General features: G+C 45.6%; 3 protein-coding genes across 9 annotated transcripts in view; 1 reads left to right on the forward strand and 2 right to left on the reverse strand.

Annotated features, from left to right (window-relative positions):
- Positions 1 to 39: 39 nt before the first annotated feature.
- On the reverse strand, positions 40 to 11,913 carry kat8 (K(lysine) acetyltransferase 8). The gene is made up of 11 exons (XM_034024200.3): positions 11,513 to 11,913; positions 10,367 to 10,441; positions 9,422 to 9,597; positions 8,927 to 8,980; positions 8,186 to 8,350; positions 7,612 to 7,701; positions 7,148 to 7,288; positions 4,020 to 4,113; positions 3,513 to 3,663; positions 2,252 to 2,406; positions 40 to 1,064 (listed from the first exon to the last, which is right to left on the reverse strand). Exons 1-11 carry the CDS (start codon positions 11,880 to 11,882, stop codon positions 1,000 to 1,002), a joined length of 1,536 nt encoding a protein of 511 aa, XP_033880091.1. The 5' UTR covers positions 11,883 to 11,913; the 3' UTR covers positions 40 to 999.
- A 4,835-nt stretch (positions 11,914 to 16,748) lies between these two features.
- On the forward strand, positions 16,749 to 21,876 carry rpusd4 (RNA pseudouridine synthase D4). The gene is made up of 7 exons (XM_034024199.3): positions 16,749 to 17,205; positions 17,543 to 17,708; positions 18,328 to 18,529; positions 19,408 to 19,501; positions 19,779 to 19,929; positions 20,275 to 20,372; positions 20,706 to 21,876. The coding sequence occupies exons 1-7, from the start codon at positions 16,804 to 16,806 to the stop codon at positions 20,910 to 20,912; spliced, it is 1,320 nt and encodes a 439-aa protein (XP_033880090.3). The 5' UTR covers positions 16,749 to 16,803; the 3' UTR covers positions 20,913 to 21,876.
- LOC117414444 (matrix metalloproteinase-25) overlaps positions 21,771 to 23,469 on the reverse strand; it is a 10,312-nt gene continuing 8,613 nt past the window's right edge. For 2 of the 7 annotated variants that reach the window (XM_059019724.1, XM_059019718.1), the window contains 2 exons: positions 22,979 to 23,469; positions 21,771 to 22,614 (listed from right to left, as the gene is read on the reverse strand). The exon at positions 22,979 to 23,469 is cut by the window's right edge and continues 489 nt beyond it. The gene's annotated coding sequence lies outside the window, so the exon portion shown is untranslated. Of the gene's footprint in view, positions 22,693 to 22,978 lie in introns of all 7 variants that reach the window. The other 5 variants (XM_059019720.1, XM_059019721.1, XM_059019723.1 and 2 more) reach the window with 5 other exon arrangements.

Below are 23,469 nucleotides of genomic sequence, written 5' to 3' on the forward strand. Positions count from 1 at the left end.
AAGGTGGAATTTCTGCAATAAAGGTGGTAGAGGCAAAACTCAAAAGCTTACATTTTAATTGAAAAAAAGAAGAAAAAAACACCACACACACAAGCAATGTAAAAAGAACAGTTGAAAAAAAAACACAAATATGTACAGGTTTCCTGCCATTATCTAGTAACAAGAACGCGAAAACCACTAAAGGCAAAAAGCATTCTAGACACAGCTGGCTAATGAATACAACGATCCTGCACAAGGCCAACAGCATCCCGCTTGCACAGAACTGCCTCGCGTGAAATATAATTGTATTTGTTAATGTATTTTTGCTTTTAATTAATCGTAACCTTGTAAAGAGACACCAGAAAAAAAGTTGCAATGTAGCTAGTTTAACTTCTTGGTGTCTGTCATCGATGGCTTTGCCCACAGCAACTGGGACACGAGCAACCACTTTGGAAAACGTCACTGGAGAACAACGGCCAGTTCCATAAGACGTTTATGATGTAGGATGTCCACCAGCCACGCGAACCGGTTCCTGGACCGTCCGGACGGATCTCTCCGCAGAAATCAGGTGCTGATAATCAGACGAGGGCGGCTGGTGTCGATCGGGCCGATTTCACCCGTTCAGAGAGGACTAAGAAACAGCTGCTTGGGTTTGTGTGGGTCGCTGTTCTCCGCAGAGTCTGAAGAAAAAGCAGCGATCGTCACAAACCCGAGCAGCTGTTTCTGAATTCACTCCGAACGTGTGAAATCAGCCCGATCGACTCCAGCCGCCCTTGTCTGATCGTCAGAACTTGATTTCTGTCTGGATAAATGGTTTGCGCAGCTCTGCTAGCGTGCAAGAGACAGAGTCTGTGCTACAGTAACCCAAATCTCTCTCTCTCTCTCTCTCTCTCTCCTGTGGCCTCACAGTGCCCTCTAGTGACCTCTACTGTCCTGGGATGTCTTCCTCCACTCTGTTCAGAATGCAAAAGAAAGTCTTCACTCATCCGTTGGATTGTATTTATTCGTTTCTTGCTCGTTTTATTTCTTGGAGAATTTTGCTTGTTTGTGTTTTGGTGGAGCCCATTTCAGGCAGATTGAATCCACTAGAAAAAAAATAATAATTTAATGAAAATCAATCAATCAAGTTAGAAGTTAATGTGTTAAATGATGGTCAGCGCTCCTTTAAAGGGAGGGGCCGGTGATCATGTTAATAAAGCTAATAAGAGGTGAGAGAATGGATTTTAAAGATGGTCAGCGCTCCTTTAAAAGGGAGGGGCCGGTGATCCTGTTAATAAAGCTAATAAGAGGTGAGAGAATGGATTTTAAAGACGGTCAGCGCTCCTTTAAAGGGAGGGGTCAGTGATCCTGTTAATAAAGCTAATAAGAGGTGAGAGAATGGATTTTAAAGATGGTCAGCGCTCCTTTAAAGGGAGGGGCCGGTGATCATGTTAATAAAGCTAATAAGAGGTGAGAGAATGGATTTTAAAGATGGTCAGCACTCCTTTAAAGGGAGGGGCCGGTGATCATGTTAATAAAGCTAATAAGAGGTGAGAGAATGGATTTTAAAGACGGTCAGCGCTCCTTTAAAGGGAGGGGCCGGTGATCATGTTAATAAAGCTAATAAGAGGTGAGAGAATGGATTTTAAAGATGGTCAGCGCTCCTTTAAAGGGAGGGGCCAGTGATCCTGTTAATAAAGCTAATAAGAGGTGAGAGAATGGATTTTAAAGATGGTCAGCGCTCCTTTAAAGGGAGGGATCGAAACAAGACTCCCACTGCACAGCAGTGTGATCCAGTTCTGGTTTCACTAGGAGTTTAATAATCAGACACACCTGAGCTTGTTATCTAGACACACTGGGGGCTGATCAAGCTGGTAGTAAAACCTGGACTGGGCGACACTGCTGTGCAATAAGAGTCTGATTCCCATCCCTGGCATTAAGAAACGCCCTGCACACCACGGATGAACCCTCTAACTTTATTAAATAAAAAATATATATTTTAAAAAGTGTTTTTTTGTGGTCATCTACTAGTTTGGGGGTCACACAGATGCCCCCCAGGGGGCGCTTTTTCAAAAAACGTAATCTGGATAATAGTGATCTGGATTTTGTAATCCTATATATTTTATGATCAAAGATTACTTTTACAATTTAAAAAAACTTCTCAAAACAATCCAGATTAAAAATAATCTTGATCGCAAAATCACTTTGATACAGGATACAAGTTTTGAAAAACCAGGCTGCTGGGGTACTGGGTTAGGGTGGAGGATCGAAGGGGGGGGGGGGGGGTAGTTACCTGTGATGGGGGGCTTCTTGTACTGAGCGCTCTTCAGATGTTCTTCCACTAGTTTGGGGGTCACACAGATCACATGCTGCCCCTTCCAATACTTCACCATGTTCAGAGACTGTAGAGTGCTGATGATGTCATTCTGAGTGATACTGGTCATCTGACTGAGAAAAGGAACACAGACAAAATCAGGGATGGGAATCGGACTCCTATTGCACAGCAGTGTCACCCATTCCAGGTTTTACTACCAGCTTGATCAGCCCCCAGTGTGCCTAGGTAACAAGCTCAGGTGTGTCCGATTATTAAACTCCTAGTGAAACCAGGACTGGATCACACTGCTGTGCAGCGGGAGTCCGATTCCCAGCCCTGCAAATAGTTTATCTACATGCGTACTTGATTGATCAAACGAACAATGAAATACACACTTCCAAAATCTCTCACACAACACGAAACTAAACTGAGTCAAGCAGACCAGCGTTTGGGGCTCTAGTGCCTTCATCAGCGTTACTGAAACTAAACTGAGTCAAGCAGACCAGCGTTTGGGCTCCAGCGTCTTCATCAGCGTTACTGAAACTAAACTGAGTCAAGCAGACCAACGTTTGGGCTCTAGTGCCTTCATCAGCGTTATTGAAACTAAACTGAGTCAAGCAGACCAACGTTTGGGCTCTAGTGCCTTCATCAGCGTTATTGAAACTAAACTGAGTCAAGCAGACCAGCGTTTGGGCTCTAGTGCCTTCATCAGCGTTATTGAAACTAAACTGAGTCAAGCAGACCAGCGTTTGGGCTCTAGTGCCTTCATCAGCGTTATTGAAACTAAACTGAGTCAAGCACACCAGCGTCTGGGCTCTAGTGCCTTCATCAGCGTTACTGAAACTAAACTGAGTCAAGCAGACCAGCGTTTGGGCTCTAGTGCCTTCATCAGCGTTACTGAAACTAAACTGAGTCAAGCAGACCAGCGTTTGGGCTCTAGTGCCTTCATCAGCGTTACTGAAACTAAACTGAGTCAAGCAGACCAGCGTTTGGGCTCTAGTGCCTTCATCAGTGTTATTGAAACTAAACTGAGTCAAGCAGACCAGCGTTTGGGCTCTAGTGCCTTCATCAGCGTTATTGAAACTAAACTGAGTCAAGCAGACCAGCGTTTGGGCTCCAGTGCCTTCATCAGCGTTACTGAAACTAAACTGAGTCAAGCAGACCAGCGTTTGGGCTCCAGTGCCTTTTCCCTTAGTTTATTAAATCTGTGTTTTGCCCCGACAGAGCCTCGTTCCGCTACCTGAGGTCCCGGATGGACAGCGTTCCCCGGAAATCTCGCAGGATCTCCAGCAGCACCCAGGACCAGTAGCTGCGGTAGCTGAGCTTGCCCAGATCAGACAGGGGCTTCTCGGGGGACCCCACTGCGCTCTCCAGCTTCGACAGCTCATAGCCTGAAGGGGAGACGGGGGTTAGACAGTGGTAGTACCCCCTCAGGGATGAGAATCAGACTCCTATTGCACAGCAGTGTGATCCATTCCAGGTTTTACTACCAGCTTGATCAGCCCCCAGTGTGTCTAGCTAACAAGCTCAGGTGTGTCTGATTATTAAACTCCTTGTGAAACCAGGAATGGATCACACTGCTGTGCAACAGGAGTCTTATTTCCATCCCTGGGTAAAGGACAAAATACATTTTCAATTATCTATTACCAGGTAAAAGATGAGCACAATAATCTTAAATAATGTTTGAAAGTTTCTACAAACCCCCTCCTCCCCCCAAATGTCCCGGTATGGTTCATTCCATACTCACTGAAAGCAATGAGGAATTTTCCATAACCTCGCCTCTGGTAGGGGGGCAGGGTGAGAATGCAGGCGACGTTGTTACTATCTGGAGATTCTTTTTCCTGGAGGGGGGGATTCAAGCAAACAAAGAAGCGTTTTGCCCCGATCACACACAGCTGTTACCAAAGCTGCAAATACAAACTCTGAGCCATTAAATTGTTAAAAACAGCTGCAGCGCGTATTCATGGGAGAAATTATTCAAAGTACCATGGTGTTTCGAAAGGCACCATTTTTTTTTTTTTTTTTTTTTTTTTTAAATCGCTGCATACCGAGGTTTATTTTTGCAGACACAACTTGAACAGGACTGGAAAGCGGTCCTGCAACTTCGCTTTTACCCTGAATTCGGTTGACCTGCTGCTCGAGAAGCACAGACAGAGAGGCAGGCGCACACACACAGACAGACACACTGACACACACACACACACACACACACACACACACAGAGGCACACAGACACAGACAGAGACACACAGACAGGCACACACACAGAGAGACACAGACAGGCACACTGACACAGACAGAAACACACAGACAGAGACACACAGACACAGACAGGCACACAGACACAGAGATACAGACAGACACAAACAGACAGGCACACTGACACAGACAGGCACACTGACACACAGAGGCACACAGACACACTGACACAGAGAGACAGACAGGCACACTGACACAGAGAGACAGACAGGCACACTGACACAGAGAGACAGACAGGCACACTGACACAGAGAGACAGACAGGCACACTGACACAGAGAGACAGACAGGCACACTGACACAGAGAGACAGACAGACACAAACAGACAGGCACACTGACACAGACAGGCACACTGACACACAGAGGCACACTGACAGAGACACACAGACAGGCACACACACAGAGACACAGACAGACACAAATAGACAGGCACACTGACACAGACAGACACACACACACAGAGGCACACAGACAGAGAAACAGACAGGCACACTGACACAGACTGACAGACACAAACAGACAGGCACACTGACACAGACACACAGACAGACAGGCACACAGACACAGACAGGCACACAGACACAGAGACAGACAGGCACACTGACACAGACAGACAGACAGACACAAACAGACAGGCACACTGACACAGACAGAGAGACACGCACACACACACACTGACAGACAGAGAGGCAGGCGCACACACAGACAGGCACACACACAGACAGACAGACAGACACAAACAGACAGGCACACTGACACAGACAGAGAGACACACACACACACACACTGACAGACAGAGAGGCAGGCGCACACACAGACAGGCACACACACACAGAGACAGACAGGCACACTGACACAGACAGAGAGACACACACACTGACAGACAGAGAGGCAGGCGCACACACAGACAGGCACACACACAGACAGACAGACAGACACAAACAGACAGGCACACTGACACAGACAGAGAGACACACACACACACACACTGACAGACAGAGAGGCAGGCGCACACACAGACAGGCACACACACACAGAGACAGACAGGCACACTGACACAGACAGAGAGACACACACACTGACAGACAGAGAGGCAGGCGCACACACAGACAGGCACACACACAGACAGACAGACAGACACAAACAGACAGGCACACTGACACAGACAGAGAGACACACACACACACACACTGACAGACAGAGAGGCAGGCGCACACACAGACAGGCACACACACACAGAGACAGACAGGCACACTGACACAGACAGAGAGACACACACACTGACAGACAGAGAGGCAGGCGCACACACAGACAGGCACACACACAGACAGACAGACAGACACAAACAGACAGGCACACTGACACAGACAGAGAGACACACACACACACACACTGACAGACAGAGAGGCAGGCGCACACACAGACAGGCACACACACACAGAGACAGACAGGCACACTGACACAGACAGAGAGACACACACACTGACAGACAGAGAGGCAGGCGCACACACAGACAGGCACACACACAGACAGACAGACAGACACAAACAGACAGGCACACTGACACAGACAGAGAGACACACACACACACACACACACTGACAGACAGAGAGGCAGGCGCACACACAGACAGGCACACACACACAGAGACAGACAGGCACACTGACACAGACAGAGAGACACACACACTGACAGACAGAGAGGCAGGCGCACACACAGACAGGCACACACACAGACAGACAGACAGACACAAACAGACAGGCACACTGACACAGACAGAGAGACACACACACACACACACTGACAGACAGAGAGGCAGGCGCACACACAGACAGGCACACACACACAGAGACAGACAGGCACACTGACACAGACAGAGAGACACACACACTGACAGACAGAGAGGCAGGCGCACACACAGACAGGCACACACACAGACAGACAGACAGACACAAACAGACAGGCACACTGACACAGACAGAGAGACACACACACACACACACTGACAGACAGAGAGGCAGGCGCACACACAGACAGGCACACACACACAGAGACAGACAGGCACACTGACACAGACAGAGAGACACACACACTGACAGACAGAGAGGCAGGCGCACACACAGACAGGCACACACACAGACAGACAGACAGACACAAACAGACAGGCACACTGACACAGACAGAGAGACACACACACACACACACACTGACAGACAGAGAGGCAGGCGCACACACAGACAGGCACACACACACAGAGACAGACAGGCACACTGACACAGACAGAGAGACACACACACTGACAGACAGAGAGGCAGGCGCACACACAGACAGGCACACACACAGACAGACAGACAGACACAAACAGACAGGCACACTGACACAGACAGAGAGACACACACACACACACACTGACAGACAGAGAGGCAGGCGCACACACAGACAGGCACACACACACACAGACAGACAGGCACACTGACACAGACAGAGAGACACACACACTGACAGACAGAGAGGCAGGCGCACACACAGACAGGCACACACACAGAGAGACACACACACACACACACACACTGACAGACAGAGAGGCAGGCGCACACACAGACAGACTGACTGTACCTTGGAGAAGTACCCGACGATATGAGCGCCTTGCCGGTCCACTTCTGTCAAGATGTAGAAGACGAAAGGTTCGACATCAAAGTACAAAGTCTTGTGATCCAGAAACAGCTTGGCCAGCAGACACAGGTTCTGACAATAGATCTGGAACAAAAAAAAACAGCACACAAGGCTAGAAACTCACAAGCCCGCAGCTCTGCACATAAAGGGTGGAAGACTGCAGGTTTTGAAGCGTCTCCCTCTGATCGTGTTGAGAGCACGTGCGTCGATCTGATCGTGTTACGATAAAGTGCGACAAGCAGAAAATAATTTTTCATTATGGCTCCGCTACAGAAGAGTCGCTCATTGACATGCTGCGATCTCGTTTGTTTCTACGTTCTGCTTGCAAATGAAAAATGAAGGCTTGGCCGGTTCTAAGTTGAAGTTTACAGATTTTGGGGGAGCGAGGGGGATGGGATGGAAATTACCTTGTGATCCCTCCCGTCCACTTCGTACACAGAGATGTTGCTTTTCCTGTAAATCTCCTTGCCAGGAGGCTGTCTCCACTGGCACCGACTCTGGAGAGAGAGAGAAGAAAAGAGAGAGGAGAAGAGAGAGAGAGAGAGAGAGAGAACCCATCAATCAATCGGACAGCGCTCTCCACAGAAATCAGGGGCCGAAGATCAGACGGGGGTGGCTGGTGTCGATCGGGCTGATTTCACCCGTTCAGAGTGAATTAAGAAACAGCTGCTTGGGTTTGTGACGATCGCTGCTTTTCCTACAACTGTTAAAACACTCACTACACTGAGAAAGACGTTTGTCATTGAATTCACACCGAGAAAGACTTCTAGTGGAAACGTTTGCCGTTGAATTTACACTGAAGACGCTGAGAAAGACTTCTAGTGGAAACATTTGCCATTGAATGTACACTGAAGACCCTGAGAAAGACTTCTAGTGGAAACGTTTGCCATTGAATTTACACTGAAGACGCTGAGAGAGACTTCTAGTGGAAACATTTGTCGTTTATTACGTTTCTTTGTGTGTTTGTGAACTGGGACTCACCAGATGGAATCTGAAGGTCTTCTCGTACTTCATGTATTTGAGGCAGTACTCGCAGATCCACAGCTTGGGCTGCTTGCCGTAGTCTTCGGGGAAAGGAGAGAAGTACCAGGCGTCGATCTCGAAGTTCCCAATCTGAATCTTGTCGACGTACTTCACCTTGGTGATCTGCAGCGGAGACAGACAGACAGACAGACAGACAAGCACACAGCAAGGCGCGTGAAGACGCTGAGAAAGACTTCTAGTGGAAACGTTTGCCGTTGAATTTACACTGAAGACGCTGAGAAAGACTTCTAGTGGAAACGTTTGTCACTGAATTTACACTGAAGACGCTGAGAAAGGCTTCTAGTGGAAACGTTTGCCATTGAATTTACACTGAAGATGCTGAGAAAGGCTTCTAGTGGAAACGTTTGCCATTGAATTTACACTGAAGACGCTGAGAAAGACTTCTAGTGGAAACGTTTGTCACTGAATTTACACTGAAGACGCTGAGAAAGGCTTCTAGTGGAAACGTTTGCCATTGAATTTACACTGAAGATGCTGAGAAAGGCTTCTAGTGGAAACGTTTGCCCTTGAATTTACACTGAAGATGCTGAGAAAGGCTTCTAGTGGAAACGTTTGCCATTGAATTTACAATTTACATACACACACGCTTGCTTCCTACTCTATAGGTATCATTACGGTTTCACTGTAATATTGCATGTCCCAGTTTCCCCATTAACTGCTGCAGACTCCTCCACTCACCGCTTCGTGTTCTTTCTCCAGTGCTGCTGTTGTCGGATCCATCTCTGCGTACGTCTGAAAAACAAAAATAAATAAATAAATAAATAAAAACACACAAATTAGGATCATGTTAACTTGAATATACACAAGCATGGAAACAGGACTCCTATTTCACCCAGTCCAGGTTTTACTACCAGCTTGATCAGCCCCCAGTGTGTCTAGGTAACAAGCTCAGGTGTGTCTGATTATTAAACTCCTAGTGAAACCAGGACTGGATCACACTGCTGTGCAACGGGAGTCTTAATCATAAAGGCTGAATTACAATTACTAAATAACATTCCAACACTAAAAGGCTGTGGGGACAGATCCATTCCCTGGTTTCACTAGGAGTTTAATAATCAGACACACCTGAGCTTGTTAGCTAGACACACTGGGGGCTGGTAGTAAAACCTGGACTGGGTGACACTGCTGTGCAATAGGAGTCTGATTCCCATCCCCGTTCTCAATCCCCCTCACCTTCTGCACATGGTTGATCTCGTCGTGTTTGCGTTTCTGGTTGCGTGTGATTTTTCTCTCCGGCTGCTCGGACAGCTCACTCATGTACTGGTCTGTGTTTTTCTGTACCGCATCCTTCAGTGTCTTCGTGAGAGCCAGTCTGTTCTTGTCAACCCATTCATCCAGGCGCCTGTTAACTGTGGGAGCCACCACCAGAGGGCGACAGAGGGTGGGGAGAAACAGACAGGAACTAAAACCAAATTAAACAAAACTAGCAAACTAATAACTATCATATATACTGTGTCTACACAGGGATGGGAATCAGACTCCTGTTGCACAGCAGTGTGATCCATTCCAGGTTTTGCTACCAGCTTGATCAGCCTCCAGTGTGTCTAGCTAACAAGCTCAGGTGTGTCTGATTATTAATCTCCTAGTGAAACCAGGACTGGATCACACTGCTGTGCAGCGGGAGTCTGATTCCCATCCCCGTGATGATAACCAGCATTATTATTATAGGGATGGGAATCAGACTCCTATTGCACAGCAGTGTCACCCATTCCAGGTTTTACTACCAGCTTGATCAGCCCCCATTGTGTCTAGGTAACAAGCTCAGGTGTGTCTGATTATTAAACTCCTAGTGAAACCAGGACTGGATCACACCGCTGTGCAACGGGAGTCTGATTCCCAAGTCTGAATTTTTCATTTACAAGGAGAACATGCAAACCAGATCATTTTTATTTAAGCTATAAACTAAAAATAAAAGCAAATGAAAGCTTGGTCAATTTAGTTTCACAGAAAACAAACCTATAACTTAAATCAATTTGTACTATGAACGGGTTTCTCAGCTGTGATTGAGAGACACGAATTGTCTCAACAGGGATCAATTGAATTCTTAAGGAGAGTAGAAAAGTCAAAAAAATCAGAAGCCTCGGTTATACAGCACTTAAAATTAAAAATAGATCTTACAGCCAACATAGTGTACGTAGAACTCCTCTCTCCCTTCCTGTTCATTCAATCTGGACTGGATCAGCTCAGCAGAGTCTGAAAAAAAAAGAACAAAATCAGGAAAAAATAACAGGAATATAAACAAGACTCCGAGTGGCACAGCTGATAAAGGCGCTCAGCGTGGAGTGCAGGATGCACCCTACAGTTAGTTAGTTTATTTAGCAGACGCCTTTATCCAAGGCGACTTACAGAGACTAGGGTGTGTGAACTATGCATCAGCTGCAGAGTCACTTACAACTACGTCTCACCCGAAAGACGGAGCACAAGGAGGTGAAGTGACTTGCTCAGGGTCACACAATGAGTCAGTGGCTGAGGTGGGATTTGAACCGCGGACCTCCTGGTTACAAGACCCTTTCTTTAACCACTGGACCACACAGCCTCCAGGGCAGCAGTGTGGAGTAGTGGTCAGGGCTCTGGACTCTTGATCGGAGGGTCGTGGGTTCAATCCCAGGTGGGGGGGGACACTGCTGCTGTACCCTTGAGCAAGGTACTTTACCTAGATTGCTCCAGTAAAAACCCAACTGTATAAATGGGTAATTGTATGTAAAAATAATGTGATGTCTGTATAATGTATAATGTGATATCTTGTAACAATTGTAAATCGCCCTGGATGAGGTAGATATTTTCTTTTTCTGGAAAACCCTAAGAGACTGAAGCGTCTAAGCTGAGCACCAGGGTAATTTTTTCAGCTTAGATTGATTTTTTTTTCCCCAAGGTCACAGCTCGATGGGGGAAATAAAATAAATAAACAAATAAAAAAAAAAAAGGATTAGCGTTTCTGAACTCAGCGTGCCAGAACAGCCCCAGGTGGATTTTTATTTTTTTTTCTAGAAAAATCTTAAAACGATGACCCAATTACAAAACGGGTAGACAGCGCCACCTGTGGACACACGGCAGTAATGCAACGGTCTGCACTGTAAACATTGATTTTGGTATGGATTTGAATTCGTGGTTTGAGGGGGAAAAAAAAAATAACTTTAAATCAACACTAGATTAAAAAAAAAAGGTCTATAAATAAATAAATAAATAAATAAATAAATACATGTAGTATGTTATATTTCTATATTTGCGAAGGATATTTTGGTTTGATTACGGTGTGTTACTCACGCCAGGTGTTGTCCGCCCGCTTGCAAAGGTAAGTCTCTCCGATTTCCACCGACACCTCCTGCTCTCGACCGCCGCTGCTGCGCTCCCCGAGCCCGCCCTGCTGCTGCACGACAATGCCCAAGGCCGCGGCGCATCCCCGACTCTCGCCGCCCATCTCCCCGCTACTTTGGAGCGGGTGACGAGACACCACCGTCACGTCGCAGCCTCTTCTCTCTCTCGGCTCCCCGTCCTCCTCCTCGCCGCCGCTGCCGTTCGACGAGGTGGCTGGCCCGGGGTCGTTGTTCCCCCTCTCGCCGCCGGCTGAGGGCTCTGACTCGGTTTCCATTCGGTCCTCCGAAGCGCTGTCTTCGCCTTGCGTTCCCGTCGCCATCTTTGTTATTCTTCTTTCTCCTCTCTCGCTGGAGGAGAAACCGCGGAATAGAGGGGGGCGTGGTCTTCTAAATTTGCATATTTGTGTTATAATAAGGAGAACCGCGGAATAGAGGGGGCGTGGTCTTCTAAATTTGCATATTTGTGTTATAATAAGGAGAACCGCGGAATAGAGGGGGCGTGGTCTTCTAAATTTGCATATTTGTGTTATAATAAGGAGAAACCGCGGAATAGAGGGGCGTGGTCTTCTGAATTTACATATCTGTGTATTAATGAGGCGCGATCGCGGAAAAGAGGGGGACATGGTCTTCTGAATTTGCATATTTGTATATTAATGAGGGGCGATCGCGGAAATTCCTGATGTCTGATTATTAAACTCCTAGTGAAACCAGGACTGGATCACACTGCTGTGCAACGGGAGTCTGATTCCCAGCCCTGTGATGATAACCAGCATTATTATTGCAGGGCTGGGAATCAGACTCCTATTGCACAGCAGTGTGATCCAGTCCAGGTTTTACCACCAGCTTGATCAGCCCCCAGTGTGTCTAGCTAACAAGCTCAGGTGTGTCTGATTATTAAACTCCTAGTGAAACCAGGACTGGATCACACTGCTGTGCAGCGGGAGTCTGATTCCCATCCCTGTGATGATAACCAGCATTATTATTGCAGGGATGGGAATCAGACTCCTATTGCACAGCAGTGTGATCCATTCCAGGTTTTACTACCAGCTTGATCAACCCCAGTGTGTCTAGCTAACAAGCTCAGGTGTGTCTGATTATTAAACTCCTAGTGAAACCAGGACTGGATCACACTGCTGTGCAGCGGGAGTCTGATTCCCAGCCCTGTGATGATAACCAGCATTATTATTGCATTATTTCTCACAATGTGAGCGTCATTACCAATTCATTTCCCGCATGCCTTCTCAGATATAAATGCCTGATTAAGGGTTGCAGCTTCTTAAATTCAGGTCAGTCTTCCATTCAGCAATTGTGCACTGTGTGAAATAAACACATCCCAGTGCAACCCACACACCCAAATATCTCTCATTAGCTTTATTAACATGATCACTGACCCCTCCCTTTAAAGGAGCGCTGACCATCTTTAAAATCCATTCTCTCACCTCTTACTAGCTTTATTAACATGATCACTGGCCCACTCCCTTTAAAGGAGCGCTGACCATCTTTAAAATCCATTCTCTCACCTCTGATTAGCTTTATTAACATGATCACTGGCCCCTCCCTTTAAAGGAGCGCTGACCATCTTTAAAACCCATTCTCTCACCTCTTATTAGCTTTATTAACATGATCACCAGCCCCTCCCTTTAAAGGAGCGCTGACCATCTTTAAAATCCATTCTCTCACCTCTTATTAGCTTTATTAACATGATCACCGGCCCCTCCCTTTAAAGGAGCGCTGACCATCTTTAAAATCCATTCTCTCGCCTCTTATTAGCTTTATTAACATGATCACTGACCCCTCCCTTTAAAGGAGCGCTGACCATCTTTAAAATCCATTCTCTCGCCTCTTATTAGCTTTATTAACATGATCACCGGCCCCTCCCTTTAAAGGAGCGCTGACCATCTTTACAATCCATTCTCTCACCTCTTATTAGCTTTATTAACTGTTATTAGAAGAATTGGTCAGTGTGTTACATTTCTATTACAGTAGATTACTTTCTATTACAGTAGATTACTTTTCTATTACAGTGTGTCACATTTTGACCGGGAAAGAGACTCAGTGCCGCTGTCTGTCTGTGTGATGTCAATGAAGATCATTACAGAAAAGAAAATCGCACTGAACCGGCAGTCTGTCTTTAATATATATTTGGATGTATGCGCGATGATGGCTCCCGGGAGGTATTGCAGCGAGTCGCTATGCTGAAGCATTGCAAAAGTCCGTTCTGCAGCACTTGTAGTTGGGCCAGCATTCATCGCTCTTATCATCACACCCTCGGTACCCAGTTAGAAAACCAGTAACTGAAAAGGGAGGACACAGTGTGTCAGTAACATGGCCTCTATATAAAGTTATAATCTAGTGCGCTGGCATTGCCAGCTGCGTGCTGGGCAGAGCCTCGCTGTACCCAGGGCAGTGCTGGCGGGACCACACTGTATAACACTGATATAAAACCCTGAGTTATTTCCCGCAGTGTTGTAAAATGCTGTAATGAAATCGGGCTGTGGTTTATTATTATTATTTGTTTATTTAGCAGACGCCTTTATCCACGGCGACTTACAGAGACTAGGGTGTGTGAACTATGCATCAGCTGCAGAGTCACTTACAACTACATCTCACCCGAAAGACGGAGCACAAGGAGGTGAGGTGACTTGCTCAGGGTTACACAATGAGTCAGTGGCTGAGGTGGGATTTGAACCGGGGACCTCCTGGTTACAAGCCCTTTTCTTTAACCACTGGACCACACAGCCTCCTTTTTTTAAAGGCTGTTTATCAGGCAACAAGATCAACCATCAATATTTAACAATTTGCTTACTTTTGGTCATACAGATGATCCCCTCACATTCTCCGTTCAGTCCTAACTTGCATTTAACTGCAATCACAGTGTCTGCTTTGGGGGGCGGGACAGGATGGGACGGGACAATAAAATAAGATACAGCACGTTAATTAAATTATATTCTTATACTGTAAATTAAACAGCCTTCATAGTGGAATTAGCAATCCTAAGAAGAAATGGTCCAAGGTTGTTCTCATGGACAGGAATGGACCTTGGGGGTGGGGAGGGGCGAGAGTGGAGAGTGGGACTGCCGTGATTGGATACATTATATTAAAGGATTTTAATAATAATAATAATAATAATAATAATAATAATAATAACAATAAATGGTTTTTTTTTTTTTTTTAATACAGTGCTAAAATTAACGCAAAAAAAAGTTTTAAAAAAATTATAATCTTAAAATGAGCGAGTCGCTGACATTTATTTACAATGGGAATAAATTATGATATATACTCACAGCTATCCAGCGCAGTGATAAGGAGAACCACGAGCAGACCCTTCATATTGCTGTAAAATAAATTCATGGGGATGTTATTTAAATAATAATAATAACAATAATAATAATAATATTAGATAAGTCAAAATTTGTTACAAGAACGAAGCACTTAGCAGGAAATTGAAACAATAACAACGTTTACTACGTACTAGGCCTTATCTTATGTTGCCTGAATATTACACGCTTTCATGCCGACCTAATGTCGTAGTTTTTTGGCAAAATAAATGTATTTCCCCCAGGAAAGTTTGAAGCAACCGGTAAATTGACGAGAATATCGATTGCACTTAAATATACATTTAAAAAAATCTCCTTGACAACGCCGACTTCGCGTTTCCAAGGCGACGAGGCCTATATATTTTGTGCAGTCGGTGTTCTCGATAATTATTTCTTTCTTTATTTATTTTTTGCTGTGTTTGTCGTACAAAAAAAAAAAAAAAAAAAGATGACACGAAATTGTACATAATCTATTTAGGTTAGGCCCAGGATTGGGGGACACGACTACATTAAGTTTTAAAGATATATATATTTTGAAGGTAGCCTATATCTAGACGCCTAATTAACTATTCCGTTAATACATAATAAAAAACGTGAAAACATTGCATTTAATTATTATTATTATTATTATTATTATTATTATTATTATTATTATTATTATTATTATTATTATTATTATTATTATTATCCTGGTGTATTTTAATGGTCATCATGCATTTGCGTCTTCCATGTGCCCCCATAGAAAGACTATGCCTTGCCCTATGGCGATGTGATCCAGTGGTTAAAGCAAAGGGCTTGTAACCAGGAGGTCCCTGGTTCAAATCCCACCTCAGCCACTGGCTCATTGTGTGACCCTGAGCAAGTCACTTAACCTCCTTGTGCTCCGTCTTTCGGGTGAGACGTAGTTGTAAGTGACTCTGCAGCTGATGCATAGTTCACACACCCTAGTCTTTGTAAATCGCTAAATAAACTAATAATAATCAATAAAAATGGTTACTGAATTGCTTAGAGCGCATCAATCTGGAGAACTCCTCTGTTTTTCCCCTGGGACACTTTATCACCCTTCCTTAAATGCTCTTTACTTGCTCATATCTGCCCCCTATTTTACTGCATTTAATCCTGTACTTCAGAGTACTGTAATCTGTCACAAGTGTTAATTAATCTGTAGTATTTTGTATTTAATCATATCCTGTTGTAACTATCACTGACACTGTTCTCTGCTGTATTATTGAACTGTATTTTGTCACACTTGTACTTGCTAGAACCAAAGTCATTGTATTTATCTTGCTCTTAATTGTATTATTACTTGTACTGTGATTCTTGAAATGTATTTGCTTACGATTGTAAATCGCCCTGGATAAGGGCGTCTGCTAAGAAATTAATTAATTAATTAATTAATTAATAATATTATTATTATTATTATTATTATTATTATTATTATTATTATTATTATTATTATTATTAATAATAATAATAATAATAATAATAATAATAATAATAATATGGGGCAGCAGTGTGGAGTAGTGGTTAGGGCTCTGGACTCTTGACCGGAGGGTCGTGGGTTCAATCCCAGGTGAGGGGACACTGCTGCTGTACTCTTGAGCAAGGTACTTTACCTAGATTGCTCCAGTAAAAACCCAACTGCATAAATGGGGAATTGTATGTAAAAATAATGTGTAAAAAAAAAAAAAAAAAAAAAATGTCATTGTATGTAAAAATAATGTGATATCTTGTAACAATTGTAAGTCGCCCTGGATAAGGGCGTCTGCTAAGAAATAAATAATAATAATAATAATAATAATAATAATAATAATAATAATAATAATTTTAAAGGCAGATTGGTGCCACCCAGTGGACAGCTGCAGCACTGCACCCAAAATCCTGTCTGGCGTCACTGCGGGTTGGAGGGTGAGAGGTTACTAAAATGGCAGCGCGCATATGGACGCCGGCGTGGGTGTTACTCTCTTCAAATTCTGCAAACGCAACAAGCATTTTAAGAAAGACGTTCAGTCATCTGAGCCGGACCGGGGCGGACTGGGTCCCTCGGGGCCAACCGGCAATGCTAACCCACGGTTCGGTGACAAACATCAGATGCTTGTTTAAATCGACCGGGGCAGCGGCGCAGTTTCCCCGGCGGATCCAGCGGCAGGGAGCCGCCGAGAAAGAGACGCCGAATTCGGATCGGGAGAGCGTGAGGGGTCCGGAGACGGGTCGCGGTTCCGCAGCGAAGACGGGCAAAGCTGTAAAAAAATTAAAAGCAGTGGATTTAGCTCACAGACTGCGGAGAGAGAAGAGAGAAGAGGATGTTGCAAAACGCAAAATCGTGGTAAGATTGGGAGGTCGCTCGCTCGCTTGGTCACAGACCCGTGTTGAACATTTTAAATTTCAGCGTTAGTGTTTAAAAATAAATAAATAAATAAATAAAGGTGTGTCTGATTTATTAAACTCCTAGTGAAACCAGGACTGGATCGCACTGCTGTGCAGCGGGAGTCTGATTCCCCTCCCTGATGATAACCAGCTTTATTATTACAGGGCTGCGAATCAGACTCCTATTGCACAGCAGTGTGATCCATTCCAGGTTTTACTACCAGCTTGATCAGCCCCCAGTGTGTCTAGCGAACAAGCTGTTAACGTTACTAATTGCAATCTTTCTTTCTGTGCAGAAATCGGACTCCCCAGTACTGAGGAGGGTTCAAGAGCTGAGGCAGTTTACTCTGCAGCTCCAAAAGGTGCACCCCAATGTTTTAGCCAAAGCGCTAAAGAGAGGGATTCTGTACGAAGACCAGGAACTCATAGCAATAAATAAACCCTATGGGGTCCCAGTTCATGGTGAGAACTCAAATCAATCAATCAGTCAATCTATTTCTTCTTATTAGTATTAATGAGTTATTTAGCAGACGCTTTTATCCGAAGCGACTTACAGAGACTAGGGGGGTGAACTCTGCATCATCAACAACTGCTGCTGCTGCTGCTGCAGAGTCACTTCCAATAGGAGCTCGTTTGTTTGACGTCTCATCCGAAGGACGGAGCACAAGGAGGTGAAGCGACTTGCTCAGGGTCACACGCACGCACACACACACACACACACACACACACACACACACACACACACACAGGGAGTCAGTGGCTAAGCTGGGATTTGAACCTCCTGGTATCAAGACACCTTTTTCTTTACCCAAAGTTACATTCCATCAAAATTTGTTTTTTCTGTGACTTTGAAAGCATTGAGAGATGGTGCCTCCCACACAAGGGATGGGAATCAGACTCCTATTGCACAGCAGTGTCACCCAGTCCAGGTTTTACTACCAGCTTGATCAGCCCCCAGTGTGTCTAGCTAACAAGCTCAGGTGTGTCTGATTATTAAACTCCTAGTGAAACCAGGACTGGATCACACCGCTGTGCAATGGGAGTCTGATTTTCATCTCTTTTTTTTTTTTTTTTTTAAAAGGGGGCCCTGGAGTAAAAAATAACATTGGGGAGGTGCTGCCCATTCTCGCCAAGATGACAGGCGGAATGGGGGCGGAGCCACTGCATCTCTGTCACCGATTGGACAAGGAGACCACCGGCGCCATGCTATTGGCGAAGAGTGAGGAGTCAGCTGACCACATCCATCACCTCTTCAAAACTCATCAGGTTGTGAAAAAATACTGGTGAGAAACATTGGCTATTGAAACTCAGGGGGGCTGTCTGAATCATTGCTGGAGCCACAGTCCAGTATAATATATAAAACTATGGCTATTGAAACTCAGGGGGGCTGTCTGAATCATTGCTGGAGCCACAGTCCAGTATAATATATAAAACTATGGCTATTGAAACTCAGGGGGGCTGTCTGAATCATTGCTGGAGCCACAGTCCAGTATAATATATAAAACTATGGCTATTGAAACTCAGGGGGGCTGTCTGAATCATTGCTGGAGCCACAGTCCAGTATAATATATAAAACTATGGCTATTGAAACTCAGGGGGGGCTGTCTGAATCATTGCTGGAGCCACAGTCCAGTATAATATATAAAACTATGGCTATTGAAACTCAGGGGGGGCTGTCTGAATCATTGCTGGAGCCACAGTCCAGTATAATATATAAAACTATGGCTATTGAAACTCAGGGGGGGCTGTCTGAATCATTGCTGGAGCCACAGTCCAGTATAATATATAAAACTATGGCTATTGAAACTCAGGGGGGCTGTCTGAATCATTGCTGGAGCCACAGTCCAGTATAATATATAAAACTATGGCTATTGAAACTCAGGGGGGCTGTCTGAATCATTGCTGGAGCCACAGTCCAGTATAATATATAAAACTATGGCTATTGAAACTCAGGGAGGCTGTCTGAATCATTGCTGGAGCCACAGTCCAGTATAATATATAAAACTATGGCTATTGAAACTCAGGGGGGGGGTGTCTGAATCATTGCTGGAGCCACAGTCCAGTATAATATATAAAACTATGGCTATTGAAACTCAGGGGGGGGCTGTCTGAATCATTGCTGGAGCCCTAATTTGACATGTTGTCTGTGTCTGTGTTTTAGGGTGCTGTGTGTTGGGGTACCAGTTCCCTCTGAAGGTGTTATTGATATCCCCATCATTGAGAGGGAGGTCAGTGGCCCTCAGCCACACTTTAAGGTAGGCGGAGAGTTTTTGGGGTCAGTTCAGACTGTGTTCTGGCAGTGTTTACTGTACAGAAAGCATTGTGGTTTTATTAAACATCATCATTTTTAGCTGTGTGTGTGTCTCTCAGTGTCTTATCCATCTCTGTGCATGTTGTCTGTCTGTCTGCCTGTCTTTGTCTCTCTGTCTGCATATGTTTGTCTGTCTGTCTGTCTGTCTCTCTGTCTGCATATGTTTGTCTGTCTCTTTCCCTCTCCCCCCTCTCACTCTCTCTCTCTCTCTCTCTCTCTAGATGAGCCTGGCTCCAGTGTTCAGGCTCTCCGAAGGAGGGGAGTCAGTGACCCGGGTTCGACCCAGCAGGGAGTCTCATCAGGCAGTGACTTGCTACCGCACGCTGGCCAGCACTGGGACCAGTGCCTTGGTGGAGCTGCAGCCCGTCACAGGTACGAGACCCTCACCGCTGAGATAACACTTGGTGCGGACATTCCTTAACACAGTTTACTGAGAGGATCGGAATCCGTGGGGAGTGTGGGGGCTGTCGCTCTGTGTTTTTTTTTTTTTTTCTCATTCTTTTCTTTCTTATTCTTTATTATTTCTGTCTTTTTTCTCCATCTTCTCTTCTGTTTTCTCTTTTTCATCCTTTCTTTCCGTTAATTTTATTTTTTGCTAATTTCTTGTGTTCACGATGCTGTTTGCTCTGATTACAGCTGTGTGTGTTTATATAATTCTCTCTCTCTCTCTCTCTCTCTCTCTCTCTCTCTCTCTCTCTCTCTCTCTCTCTCTCTCAGGGGTGAAGCACCAGATTCGAGTTCACATGTCGCTGGGTTTGGGGTGTCAGATTCTGGGGGACCACAAGTATGCACACAACAGCAAACTGGCACCACAGGTAACCAATCACAGACAGGCTGACACCGCAGGTAACCAATCACAGACAGGCTGGCACTGACTAGACTCATAGTGAAACCAGGACTGGATCACACTGTTGTGCAACGGGAGTCTGATTCCCATCCCTGTGATGATAACCAGCATTATTATTACAGGGATGGGAATCGGACTCCTATTGCACAGCAGTGTCACCCATTCCAGGTTTTACTACCAGCTTGATCAGCCCCCAGTGTGTCTAGCTAGGCCTGTCTTTCTGAACCAGGTAGGATCTGTGTGTGTTTGAGTCTCTCATTGCTGATTTCCTGTGTTGATGTGGTGGTTGTGTCTCTCGCAGAAGCTGTCCGAAGGTTTTCTACGCAGACTGGGGCTGGTGCAGAGTAAAGCGCGTCACCTCCCCCTGCACCTCCACGCTCGCCAGCTGACCTTCCCCGGGGGCGCCGGGGGTCACCAAGAGGTCACCGTCTCCAGCCCACTCCCCAAATTCTTCCTCACCTCCCTGAAGAGGCTGAAGATCGAGCTCCCGGGCAAGGAGGAGCCATAGAGGACGTCTCGCTCGTTCAGTTTGCTCACTGGCACCCCCAGGTGGCGTGGAGGTCACTTTGTACTCAAACCCAGGGATGGGAATCAGACCCCTATTGCACAGCAGTGTCACCCATTCCAGGTTTTACTACCAGCTTGATCAGCCCCCAGTGTGTCTAGCTAACAAGCTCAGGTGTGTCTGATTTATTAAACTCTTAGTGAAACCAGGAATGGATCACACTGCTGTGCAGCAGGAGTCTGATTCCCATCCCTGTGATGATAACCAGCATTATTATTGCAGGGATATACCACCTAGCCCCCCAAATTGTCTGTCTGTCTGTCTGTCTGTACCACCTAGTCCCCAGGCTGTCTGTCTCTCTGTGTGTCTGTCTGTCTCTCTGTGTGTCTGTCTGTCTGTCTGTACCACCTAGCCCCCAGGCTGGCTGTCTGTCTCTCTGTGTGTCTGTCTGTCTCTCTTTGTGTCTGTCTGTCTGTCTGTCTCTCTTTGTGTCTGTCTGTCTGTACCACCTAGCACCTAGGCTGTCTGTCTCTCTCTCTGTGTGTCTGTCTGTCTGTCTGTACCACCTAGCACCCAGGCTGTCTGTCTGTCTGTCTCTGTCTGTCTGTCTCTCTCTGTGTCTGTCTCTCTCTGTGTCTGTCTGTCTCTGTGTCTGTCTGTCTCCTTCTCTGTGTGTCTGTCTGTGTGTCTGTCTCTCTCTCTGTGTGTCTGTCTGTCTATCTGTCTCTCTGTGTGTCTGTCTGTCTGTCTCTCTCTGTGTCTGTCTGTCTGTACGTCCCACCTAGCCCCCTAGATTGGAACCCAGGCCTCCAGAGAAAAGTGAAAGGCTGGAATACAAAAAACAAACCTAAAAACTGTGTGTATAATTATTGTTCATATTTATTAACATTTCAGGTTTTAAAAAAAAAAAAACGTTTCTTTGTAGAAAACTTCCAGCAACAGTGTACGGAAAGAGAGGAAATGTACAGCGTTACTCCTGCAAGTACAATGAAAAAAATAAAACAAAAACGAAGGAACATATTTACATCCCTGTGATTTTGTGCTTCGTAGCGAAAGAGCAAAAGCTTCAAGCTTCACAGTCTCGGTTACTTTATATTGTATTTCATCCACCCTTAACTTTTTATGATCACCGCGGTCCTGAATCTGAAAGTACCGGATCACCACTAAAATACACACTTTCCAAAACAAGAATTATGAAATACAGGGGGGTGATCTCAGTACTGAATACAGGGGGGTGATCTCAATACTGAATACAGGGGGGTGATCTCAATACTGAATACAGGGGGGTGGTCTCAATACTGAATACAGGGGGGTGATCTCAATACTGAATACAGGGGGGTGATCTCAATACTGAATACAGGGGGGTGATCTCAATACTGAATACAGGGGGGTGATCTCAATACTGAATACAGGGGGGTGACCTCAATACTGAATACAGGGGGGTGATCTCAATACTGAATACAGGGGGGTGATCTCAATACTGAATACAGGGGCTGGTCTTAATACTGAATACAGGGGGGTGACCTCAATACTGAATACAGGGGGGAGGTCTTAATACTGAATACAGGGGGGAGGTCTTAATACTGAATACAGGGGGGTGACCTCAATACTGAATACAGGGGGGTGATCTCAGTACTGAATACAGGGGGGTGACCTCAATACTGAATACAGGGGGTGATCTCAATACTGAATACAGGGGGGTGATCTCAATACTGAATACAGGGGGGTGACCTCAGTACTGAATACAGGGGGGTGATCTTAATACTGAATACAGGGGGGTGATCTCAATACTGAATACAGGGGGGTGACCTCAGTACTGAATACAGGGGGGTGACCTCAATACTGAATACAGGGGGGTGACCTCAGTACTGAATACAGGGGGCTGACCTCAATACTGAATACAGGGGGGTGATCTCAGTACTGAATACAGGGGGGTGACCTCAGTACTGAATACAGGGGGCTGACCTCAATACTGAATACAGGGGGGTGACCTCAGTACTGAATACAGGGGGCTGACCTCAATACTGAATACAGGGGGGTGACCTCAGTACTGAATACAGGGGGCTGACCTCAATACTGAATACAGGGGGGTGATCTCAATACTGAATACAGGGGGGTGGTCTTAATACTGAATACAGGGGGGTGACCTCAATACTGAATACAGGGGGGTGACCTCAATACTGAATACAGGGGGGTGACCTCAATACTGAATACAGGGGGGTGACCTCAATACTGAATACAGGGGGGTGATCTCAATACTGAATACAGGGGGGTGACCTCAATACTGAATACAGGGGGGTGACCTCAATACTGAATACAGGGGGGTGACCTCAATACTGAATACAGGGGGGTGATCTTAATACTGAATACAGGGGGGTGACCTCAATACTGAATACAGGGGGGTGATCTCAATACTGAATACAGGGGGGTGATCTCAATACTGAATACAGGGGGGTGACCTCAATACTGAATACAGGGGGGTGACCTCAATACTGAATACAGGGGGGTGACCTCAATACTGAATACAGGGGCTTAGTCACGTGATGATCATGTATTACCA

The sequence above is a fragment of the Acipenser ruthenus genome, unplaced genomic scaffold (assembly GCF_902713425.1).
Source record: "Acipenser ruthenus unplaced genomic scaffold, fAciRut3.2 maternal haplotype, whole genome shotgun sequence".
NCBI lineage: Eukaryota > Metazoa > Chordata > Actinopteri > Acipenseriformes > Acipenseridae > Acipenser > Acipenser ruthenus.